This window comes from Phalaenopsis equestris, unplaced genomic scaffold (genome assembly GCF_001263595.1).
Source record: "Phalaenopsis equestris unplaced genomic scaffold, ASM126359v1 Scaffold000202, whole genome shotgun sequence".
Classification (NCBI taxonomy): Eukaryota; Viridiplantae; Streptophyta; class Magnoliopsida; order Asparagales; family Orchidaceae; genus Phalaenopsis; species Phalaenopsis equestris.
This window is the reverse complement of record NW_018164644.1, coordinates 1,433,628-1,445,632: the sequence shown is the minus strand read 5'-3', so window position 1 is coordinate 1,445,632 and position 12,005 is coordinate 1,433,628. Positions and strand designations below refer to the sequence as shown.

Below are 12,005 nucleotides of genomic sequence, written 5' to 3'. Positions count from 1 at the left end.
TTCCCATGCCTAGTGCATTTCCGCTGGAAGACTTCTGCTCGCTCGCTCGCCTCCTCCCCACGCCGAAGCCGCTCGATCCTGTCTCCCGCCACTGCCCGCTCGATCCCGTCTCAGCTCGATTCCGTCTCAGCTCGATTCCGAATCGAAGTCGCTCGGTTCCGTCTACCGCACCAAGGCCATCCCGCTCGACCGAGTTTTGATCAATTTTGGGTATTTTGGGCAAAATTTGGGTCCTAAGGACAATCAGACAAATTGGAGGTACGTAGGGGTAAAAGACCCAAGTTAGGCATTTCAAGTAGAATTGGATAAATATCCATTCTAAATTAGTCATAAACCAATGTATTGTGAAGATATAATGTACCCTAGTTCCAAGTCAACACCTAGGGTCAATCTTAAGGCCAAATAGCCCTATAGGAACTCTTCTTGAGCTTCCTCCATAATGATCTTACCTATTAAATATTAGAGGTTAGGATCAATATGTGGAACTTCAAGTTGAGTAAAGAGAAGAGTTTTGAGTTTCTAATGATGAGGGTACCCTTTGTAGTTTTCTAAGACTAGTCTATAGGAAAATCCTATGGCTAGACCTAGGCTACTAAAGAAATTTCTAGGCCTCAACTAAAAATGAGGTCAACAAGCCCCTAGGGAACCCCTGTGTGACTCGAACGCTCGATAAAGCCGCATTTTGCGTACTCATTGCGTCACATACGACTTTGACTTGATTTAACTCATCCGCCGACAAACTTGCATGTACGACCCCGGATGACGAAACAGACCGCACCGACGTGTCCGGAACGTCGACTTTAGCTAGGAATGACCCCCATATTGCTGTGGTTCCACACTCGCTCGAACTGCACGGATGTCGATGCACTTTATTTTTAGCTGTGTGCGGGCCCGGGCTTAACTCAAGTTTGACTCGGGTTTGATTCAGGCTGGACTCGGGCTGAACATCGGCTAGACACCAGCTCACCTGAATTTGAAATTCAAATGGATTATTTAAACACTGCCTTAATAAAAATTAATTCAGGGGTTAATTATTTCCATTTAATCCTTCCCCATTTGGAAACCATTTATTTTCTGCCCCTGCATTTGGAAATCATTTTTATTTCTCCGCCCAATATTCCCCCGCCCAATCGGTTCCAGATTAACGGCTCCCGCTCCAATTCTAAAAGGAAGGAGCGTCTTCTTCCTTGGGGATTCAACTTAATTCGCGGCTCCCGAGCTTTTCTTCCCCGTTCGCTCCCGCTCAGCTTTCCCGTTCCTGTCGCATTTCTGCTGCAAGCACGAAGCTCGCCCGCTCGCCTCCTCCCTGCGCCGAAGACTTCTGCTCGCTCGCTCGCCTCCTCCCCACTCCGAAGCCGCTCGATCCCGTCTCCCGCCATTGCCCGCTTGATCCCGCCACTGCCCGCTCGATCCCGTCTCAGCTCGATTCCGAATCGAAGTTGCTCGGTTCCGTCTCCCGCACCAAGGCCATCCCGCTCGACCACCCCTCCTTGAAGCACCCCTCCGCAACTCTCTCGCTGGTCTCTTTCTTCCTCGCGCTCGGGATTCATCGGCCTCTCTTCCTCGTTCGACTCAGGCTCCTCCTGTCAGGTATGAGAAATCTATCTGTGACTTTTTTATTTTATTTTTATTTTCTTTTCTTTCTATTCTTTCTTAAAGGCTTATTGATCTTATTAAAATTTAGTAGTGTCTTTATGTGATGGAATTGTGAAGTTTTCCCGTGGGATGCTTTTCTTGACTTTGGTCGGATTCAGATTCCTCTAGATGGATGGGATTAAGGGAAGCATACGGTTATTAGAGATGCGAATGATGTTTGATTTCATTTACATTTCTTGATCATGGATGTTCTTGATCTTTAAAATTGAATTTCATACGAAACTTTATTTGTAAAAATCGAATTCCATACAAAACCCAGATTATTTGCTCCATTGCTTTTAAAGAAACTTCTCGATAAAAAAAAAAAAGAAGTTTTCGACCCCCTTTTTATCTCTTTATTTCATTCATAGAAATCAAGATTGACGTTGCATAATGGAAATGACCCGTTCTCGATTCTATCCAGTTTTTAACGTTATCATTAGCAATTGTTAGTGTTATCTTTAACAGTGATCGACCCCTTTAAACTGATCTAAGGCCTCATAGCTTGACGGAATTATTTTCAGCTATTTAAAATATATGTTAGCTGTTTTTGACGTGATTTGGAGGATTTTTTTTTTTTCGCTGCAGTTTTCTGGGAGCCTTTTATTGTACCGTTTCGGGATGATTTATCATTATTTTGGAGGATGTTGTGTTACACTTAAATGCTGTTTGAGATTGTCAATCACTGTAGGAGTGCTGCGAGGTGCTGAATTTAGTATTTTCTGTGCCATAAGTGCTGTAGGAGTGCTGCGAGGTGCTGAAGTTAATAATTTTGAGTGTCATAGGTGCTGTAGGAGTGTTGCGAGGTGCTGAATTTAGTATTTTTTGTGCCATAAGTGCTGTAGGAGTGCTGCGAGGTGCTGAAGTTATTAATTTGGAGTGCCATAGGTGCTGTAGGAGTGCCGCGAGGTTCTGAATTTGATAGTTTCTGTGTCATCGGTGTTGTAGGAGTGCTGTGAGGTACTGAATTTGGTATTTTCTGTGTCATAAGTACTGTAGGAGTGCTGCGAGGCGCTGAAATTGATAGTTTATGTGCCAGAAGTGCTGTAAGAATGCTGCGAGGTGCTGAATTCAATGATTAGGAGCGCTGTTGGAGCCTTAGGAGTGCTGTTGGAAGCTTAGAAAATCCTTGGGAGTGCTGGTTGGGCCTTGAATTTGTCGTTTGGAAGCTGTTTGAGATATAAGATTGCTGCCCATTGCTAATCAAAGACTGTTAGGAGTGTTTGGAAGTTGTAGAAGGTCGTAGGATCGTCACACAAGCCTGCTAGTTGCTGTCCCGAGCTGTAAGAACTGCAGGACCGTTGTCCAATGCTTCAATTTGCTGCCCACCACTGTTTAGGTTCGTAGGAAGCCACGATTTGGGTTCATAGAAAGCCACCTAGTAGCTGTCCATCAAGTTGTTGTCAACCTCTGTTCGGGTTCGTAGGAAACCACATAGGTGTGGCCCGTTGTTGTTTGGGTTTATAGGAACTCATACATCATCATACAGACATTATTCGAAATTCCTAGCTGCTGTCCGGAGTCGTAGGATCACCGTACACACTTGCTAGTTGCTTCCCAGAGCCGTAGGAGATCGTAGGATCACCATATTAGCTCGCTAATTGTAGTCAGAAGTTGTAGGAGGCCTTAGGATCAATTCCTAACCGTTACTACAACTTGTTCTAATGTTTATTTCTTTTCGTTTCTTTGCAATTTATTTAAATTCCCTGCAAATTATAGTGTGCTTTGTGAGTTAAACATGCAACAGAAATAGCAGCCGTAGATACGTCACGTACGCATGTAAATTTTATATGTTGTTGTTCCTTTATTTTATTGCAATTACTCTTGCTCTAACACATTATGCAGGTACTGAATACAATCTCATTTTCAATACAAAATGATTTTTTCAAAATTAAACAACTTTTAAAAAAAAAAACATAACATAATACGTTCTTTCGAACTTACGGGAGTCCTTACGGGAGTCCCTCGGAGGGTTGCTAACGAGATCTCCCCGGTTTAAATGGGTTTCACGTTGCTAACGAGATCTCCCCGGTTTAAATGGGTTTCACAACTCGTTTAAACTAAGTGATGCCGGAAGAAAATAGTGATGCCGGAAGGAGGGAACCGTGAGATCCTAATCGGTGTCGCTCTAATCAACTTGAACCCCCTCCATTAACAACCAAACTGAGACATTGAAAACACACCTGATAAAACTGTTTGAGCTTTAGACTTTAGGACTGTTACTGCGACGAGGAGCTCGAAGCAACTTCGTGGGCAGCACGACAAGGAGTTTGGAGCGAACTACAGGTGGAGGTGGTCACAATTCTACAACAGCAAAATGAGTCTACACCAACTGAACTTTCCTAGTTTAAACAACCCATATGATTTCGAGGTAGCTCGCTTAGCTCGCCTAGAGCGCGACATAATTCCTCTCTCTTTTAGGCCCCTGCATAACCATGTTGTGCAACGTAAGTCCTAACTCGCCTTAGGTTCCGAGATTGTCATCTAGAGTGACATAAAACCTCTTATCTCGCGGGTTATTTGCATAACCAATTATTATGGAGGTATAAGTCCCAACTAATAAAATTGACAGGATTTAACACATAAAAAAAAATCCCTCCTTAAACCCCAGCCACACAGTAGGATAGTTTGGGAGGTCACTGAGGATTTCCCTCTGGATCTGTGACATCCCCTACCTTTTACTTCCTTTGGACTTCTGAAAAGATTTTTCTTACTTGAGTCATTCCCACTTGTTTTTCCACGTCCTATCTTAAAAACCTGAACTTTGAATTCTTGAAGACTAGAACCACTGATCATTATCGAGACTTTTCTTAAGTGATTCCCGTCACTTGGGATGTAATTAACTATAGGGGTTTGCTTCTATAGGGAACTTGGAATCAAGATAAAATAAACCCTATTTAATCTTTGTATTAAATAGGGGAATTTGTCGGTCAAATATAAAAAGTTCGCAGACCAAATGGATGTCACAAACCTCGTAGTTTGTATAATTGGGTCCACCTCCGCGGAGTACACTTATCTTTCGAGAAGGTGTATCATTTGTGGTACCGGGCACAATTATACAAATTTATTGGGCAAATGAGATCTAGTCGGTCTCATTTTTCAAAATTAAAATACACTATTTTCATAAAATTATATACCTTTTAGGTTAAATTAAATCATCTACTTTTCAAAACTATAAAAGTACATTTCAAAATTTTTCACATAAATCGAAATCGAAAAAGTTGACCGACAATTTCTGGCGACTCCGCTGGGGCTGCTTAGGGTTTAGGGTGGACGAGCGTGAAGTATTAAAAAATGATGATAAAAAGTTGACCAACAATCAATCTAGACCTTAGGGGCTGCTTGTGTGGGGTGGACGAGCGTGAGTCATGTGCAGAGAGAGGTAATTTGAGCATCAACTTATTGATAGAGTTCATGGAAAAAATGATGATAGCAACATTGCTTTTGAACAAGGAAATATGAGAGATGGCCGAAGAGAATAGAAGCGGATGGTAGGAAAAATGGTTTGTAGGGTAGTAGCCCTATATGGCGCGCCAGCTGTGAATGCTGATGCTAGGAATGGGCGCAACAACAATTTGTTACACGTACCCAACTTTTTGGCAATCACCCTACATATTTGGATGCTTGGATGCTAGTTTATGAAGTCGCACGGACAAGAAGCCAGTAGGGTCGCCCACACTTGTGAGCAACAATCACAAAGATAGGATGGAGATGCTAGAGTCGCTTTTTGCAAATATGTGATGGAGCGGAGTGATGCTTTTGTGATTATGGATAGTTTCAATGAATTTTCAGAAGCTTAGGGTTTACAAATTTTTTTTATTTATAGAAATTATGGAGGTTGGAAAATTTGGAATTTAATGGGGAGATATGGATTAATGTATCTGGAAAAGTGATTCTCTGGATTAGGGATTTTAGATTATACATTTTGCTCTTAGAGGGACTTGATGATTTTAGGTGTTTTTAGGGACTTCTGGATTGTTGGGATTTAATGATGTTCAAGGGGGCTGTGAATTTAGGATTAGAGATTTAGATTTTTTTATTTTGCTCTTGTTGTCTATTAATTGGAAAACTTTAAGATAGAATCCATGTGCATTAAAACCTAACACCCAAACTTGCTGTCTGAGATCCCTTTGCGAAAGGATCAAACTATACATAGTTCAAATAGTTCTGGATAGTCTGCTTACAGTAAATGAAAAAAAAAATAAAATCATGAAATTGAAACCACAGAGAGATATACTCCAAGCCCTCCATGATCCACTGCTCCATCGCTATGAACTATTGAGTTAAAATTCAGAAGGGGTTATGCACCGTGTTAGTAACTCCAAGCCATTCAATTCCATCAAGAAGCCAATCTGCATCTGAAAACTGCTCTGCCATCCACATAAAAATGCTCGTTATTCTCCAAATTCATCTGCTCAATACTTGGAACTTTGAGACCATCAAATCCTAGTGTTTAGGGGCAACAAAAGCTGAAGAAAAAGGGAACCGATGCCATCAAAATCTGAACAAAGAGAAGCAAGCAGCGCCTTATTTCTAATAAGGAAACAATCATAGGAAAGTGAAGAAACAATTTATTAGGGTGTTTAAATTGTTCTTTCAGTTCTTCGTTGAAAGTGGAGCATAACTTCTGTAGAGATTATTGTTTGGGGCCGTTTTTATTTTTATTTCTCTGTTTTTTTTAATTTATTTTATTCAAGTTATAATCTGAAATGAAAACATGTTTGCTTTTTATCATGTTATTGCTTTCAAATTGTAAAATTAAAATAAAATAACATAATCATGGTTAAAACACAGTTCAATTTAGATAGTTAGAAATATCAATGCATCCACATGCTCATATTTTTGGAGGTGTTCTGCATAATAACCAAATGTTATATTTATAAATGTATCAATGTCACTAAACACCCATATGCTTCTGCAGTCACGAGCACGGTAACAGCAATCTTTGATGTATCTTATATACAAAATAGAAGAACTATTTTGAATTTAATGAAATTTATGTTTTTAAACTAAATGATAATATGTACTTGTATCTGCATATCCAGCATTTATGTTATAGTTTGAATTTATATGGTTGTTTCAGTTATTTTGTGATTCATAAAATTTGTTTTAATAATTCTGATTATATTGTACACTTTATGCTTATGAGTGCAATATTTTATATTTCTGCATGGATCTACTAATAATATTCGTTTTCTTTCTTTAATTTTCTATATATGGATATCCACCCCTTATTTTCAGAGCATGCTTGACCTGCTGGCTACTGAATCTTTTTTTCCAACGGCTGAAGTTCAAATTCTTGTGCTTCTAGTATACCGAAAGCTTGCTTTGGAAATCATAGAACACCTGAAATGTGTTTTTAGCATTTACTTTGTTTTTATTATATTTTTAATTGATTAAAAAAACTAAAATTTGTTACCAATAGGCATTAAGTTGTGGATTAAATTTCCAGCCAAGAAACATCCATTTTGCATGAAAATTAACGCTTTACATGAGAAATGAGAGCGCATCACTTGAAATGTGGCATCTATTTTTGGTTTTTGGCACCTTGATGATACCTTTCTTGTCTGTCGAAGTTCTTAAGCTTGAACTAGCACTGAATGTAACTATTAGTATGAGTAAAACAAAAAAAATTAAGTGATAAAATTCTTTTTGCAGTATTAACATTGCATATGATAATGATGAGTTCCATAAATTCTGCTTCCATCTGTGATGTGTATTCTTTCTATGGATTCCTCTGCTTGTTATCTTTGGACTGATTTGTTATTTATGCAGTAGAATTCTTTTTTTTCTCTTTTCCTACATTTCCATTCTTCATTGTAAATGATCAATTTTCTTTAATTTGAATTATTTCTCTCACATCCTTTTTTCTTAAATGTTGGATCATAACATTTTTATTCATACAATGGTAATTCATGCTACACTAGTTTAGTTTTTTGGCGATATTACAAATTTCTGTGGTAATATAATCAGCTACCTAAATACTCAATTTTTCAGGTCACTGACTCTCCAGAGATCCATTCTAATGGATTTCATGTGAAGTTTGATATTACTGAGGGACAGATTGGTTTTGTTTTGCCAACAGTCATACCCCCTCCTGATGCTGATACCTTTAAGCAATACTTATGTGATGATAGCTATCAAGGTAACAACATGGCATGGAACACTTGTATCGTTCTTCCATTTAGATCCCAAAGTTCTCATAGTAAAGTAGGAGGTGGTGTGAGTTCCATTATCTCAATGTTTTCAGATCTTCATCCCTCCTTATTATTATTCCTACACCGTCTTCGATGTATAAAGTTCAGAAATTCGCTTAGTGATAGGCTTATTGTGATGAGAAAAAATACTCTTCAGGATGGCATTGTTAAGATTTCTCATGGCGAAGAGGTTATGAGTTGGCTGGTAACTAGCAAAAAGTTAAGGCCTTCTGTTATTCGTACTGATGTGGAAGCAACAGACATTTCTCTTGCCTTCACATTGCAGGAGTCAGAGTATGGAGAATACAGGCCAATTCTGAGAAACCAGCCTGTTTTTTCTTTTCTTCCTTTAAGAAATTATGGGTTGAGATTTATTCTTCAAGGGGATTTTGTCTTGCCTTCTTCAAGGGAAGAGGTAGATGGTGATAGCGCATGGAACCAGTGGTTATTGTCAGAATTTCCTTCTTTATTTCTTAGTGCAGAGCAATCGTTCTGTTCACTTCCCTGCTTTCTGGAGAACCCCGGAAAAGCTGTGACAATTTATATGAGCTTTGTTCCATTTGTTGGGGAGGTTCATGGATTCTTCTCTCAACTCCCTCAAATGATTATTTCCTTATTGCGCATATCAAACTGCCTGCTTCAGGACAGCGTTGATTTGACCTGGGTCCTTCCATGTAGAGTTCTACGTGGTTGGAATGAGGAATCTCGCTTACTTCTCTCTACCGAATTACTCCAGAATCACCTAGGACTGGTTTACTTGCATAAGGACGTCAAGTTGTCTGATACTCTTGCAGCGACCCTTGGCATTCGAGACTATGGACCCAAAATCTTGGTGGAGGTTATGGAATCAGTTTGCCACTCCCCAGAAGACCTCAAGTCTCTTGGCGTAGATTGGCTTGCAGCCTGGCTTGCAGCAGTTTATTCATCACTTTCAATGAATTTGTCTCAGCATTCCTCATTTGCTGAGCTTGAAGATGATATAGTCAATGATCTTAAAAATATCCCATTCATTCCGCTTTCTGATGGCTCCTATGGTTGTGTGGCCGATGGTTCAATATGGTTACCTTGTGATGTACTGAACATAGGATCCGACGGTGAATATCATCCCGCAGAGTTTTCTTTTTTGTATAAGAAACTTCAAATTGTAACTCCTCAACTTTTTTCCGTATCAACAAAAAATGCTTACAGCTTGAGAGAGATGAAAGCTGACAATGTCATGCAGATGCTGCTTAAAATTGGTGCTCAACAACTAGCAGCTCATGAAGTTATGAAAAGTCACATTTTGGTTGCTTTGTCAAATAAGCATGCTTCTGAAGATAGAGATTTAATGATTGAATATTTATCATTTATAATGCTTCACCTGCAAAGTGATTGTGCAAGTTGTCGCTCTGAAAGAGTAGAAATAATAACGGAGTTACGAAAAATGCCTCTATTACTAACAAATCATGGTTGCAAATGTCCATCTATGGAACCTATACACTTCGGAAGGGAGTATGGGAATCCTGTAGATGTAGTTGCTCTTTTTGATGCAGTTGATGTCAAGTGGATCGAAGTCGATCCTTCGTACCTGAAGCATCCTTCTACGCTTTCATTATCATCAGGATTGACGAAATGGCGGGCTTTCTTCCTTGATTTAGGAGTAACGGATTTCGTGCAAGTCAACTTCGCCAATAAGGATGTAAAAGATTTTCTCTGTGAGGGTAAAATGAGCATTGGGAGCTTTGATTCCGCTACCTCATATGTCAAGGACTGGGAGTCTCCTGAGTTGGTTAATCTATTGTCTATTTTTTCCACTAAAAACTTAAGGACAAAGTGTATTTATCTTCTTGAAGTTCTCGATAAAATGTGGGATGATGGCTACGGTGTTTATGCTAAGAGTTTTATCATCTCTGAAACTGATGGTGCAAAGGAACTAAGTGTTTCTTCTTTTATGAAGAACATCCATGAATTTTCTTGGATAGCGTCCACATTGGACAAGGAGCTCCATCAACCTAATAATGTGTTTTATGCCTGTGAGCAAGTTCATTCTGTTCTTGGGGCAATAGCTCCATACGCTGTTCCAAAGGTTTGGCCTTTTGAAAATTTTTCCTCAAGTTTTCTAAAATTGCATTATCATAAACCTTGCAACTTTTATTATTCTTTTGTAGCTTTCAATGACTATTATATTCTTTAACATGTTAAGAATTTTGCTTAAAATCTTATTGCAGTTTGATTCACTCATTTTTTTCTTTTGAAATAAAAAAATTTATGTTAAAATTGTTTGTTCATTTCTTTTTGATGAGAAAATGAAGCAATTAAGTCAATTACTTAACTTTGGAGAGCTTAATGAGAATATTAATTAGGGACTTTATAGAATGATAAAAAAATGTGATGTTGAGTTCATTTTTTATAACATTGTCATTGTTGAGTCCCAAGTCCCGGATGTGAAAAGTGAAGTGTTGCGTTAGGTAGTCGACAACAATCATAAAAGTTGTCAAAAAATCATCCTTTTCCAAAAAATAACGGCCGACAAATTCTGGCGACTCTGCTGGGGACTAGTTCCTCTCTCCATCTTTGATCATGTTTTTTTTTTCATACATCGGTAGTGTGCCCATGTCCCTCGTGGGCCAGATTGTTGTTTTTCTGTTGATATACCGTGCTTATTTCTTCTTTAAGCCAGTATAGTCAACTCTTCTTGGATTCCAGGACTGTCTGCTTAACCATCCTTAAGCAAAAGGGTTCAGGAATCCCTAAGGTTTAGTGGGTTGGACTCCCAATAGGTGGTAGATTAGGAGTGGTCCATCGAAACGAATCCAATGCGAGGCCGACACCCTCAAATTCTTAAACCGGATCATATGCTTCATTCCTCTTTGATCTTAACTTGTTGTGAATGAGTTAATACTAAAATTTCACTCTCACAATCTTCATTTTAAACTCTAAACAAACGAAATTTCATCAAAATTTCAAAGCCACAAAATTTGTGACAAAATTCACATGAATAAATTTTAAAGGATGCCCTGTTCATAAGACAAGTGCATTAATTCGAGTACTGCCACGGAAATTGCAAGGCATTGGACGTCACTGACTTCCGGAATTTTTTTTTTTTTTCAAATGATAGAGATAATGTCGTCACCAAAGTTGATATTTTCTTTTGCTACGGCAGTGAAGTTTGCTGTTAACAAGAGCGAGCTGCTCGACTTGGCAATTATTAAGTTTGGACAAAGATTTAATGATTTTGAAGCCAAGTTCGGGAATGTCGGTGTTTCCATAATGAAACCTGAAACGGATAAGTTCGTCGAGTCTGTTGTGGAGTTCAACCTCAAATCTGCTAATGAAGTCCCCCCTCTGAAGAGGGTGTTGATTGAAAAGAATTATGCAATTGCTGTAAAGTCTGCCGCTAGGAGTGCAAGGACCGCTCGCAGGACTGTTTCTGCTTCTGCCATTCGATTCATTGCTACTACACCAACTGTTCCACTAAATAAAGGGAAGGAGGTTCTTTACGAAGAAGTGCCAATCGATGTTTTTGCCCCGTCATTTTTTGTATTCAAAATTGGGTCCAATTCAAAGTCCGTGCAACTGACCAGAACACAGGAAATGAAGCGCAACCAGAAAGATCTAAGGGCTGAGAAGGCGAAAGCCACATAGTTGACTACTACTGACATCACCCTCTGACTGGATGAGATAGGATTACGTGATACCTCACCTCTACTCATGAGGAGTAGGTTTCACCAGTTGCTTGCTACCTACGGAGAGGATAGTCTATGAGGTTATGAGTTTCCTACCACATCACCACCACCATCTCTCCATAATGGTCCAAGGCCGGTGACGACATTCGAAGGAAAATCTGAGATAGTGGTAGCGGTGTAGAAAATATATTCTTTCAGAAAATAAGCTGAAGCAAAAATGTTTCATGAATTGATTAAAAATCTCAAATTCAGATTACGAGAGCCAAAGAGGTAAGAGGAAGTTGACATGAAAGACCATCCCAACTACTACCCCTACCACAGATTGCTCGGACATACTATAGAGAACTGTATCAGCTTTAAAGAATGACTTGGAAAGAATTTCAAAAACGGGAACATAATAATTTCGAAAGAATATTTGACAGAGCCTGAAAGAGGTTCTATTAATATGATTTTGGTTGATCAAGTTGTTCCAACAAACTTCTACACAACTACACCAGTGCTCAACAAA

The 12,005-nt window shown here is 39.1% G+C and overlaps 1 protein-coding gene across 1 annotated transcript in view; it reads left to right on the top strand.

Annotated features, from left to right (window-relative positions):
• LOC110022648 overlaps positions 1 to 12,005 on the top strand; it is an 89,152-nt gene that overhangs the window by 52,346 nt on the left and 24,801 nt on the right. Inside the window, exon 8 of the mRNA XM_020721696.1 lies at positions 7,633 to 9,897. Within this exon, the coding sequence (XP_020577355.1) occupies positions 7,633 to 9,897 (2,265 nt within the window). The remainder of the gene's footprint in view (positions 1 to 7,632; positions 9,898 to 12,005) is intronic.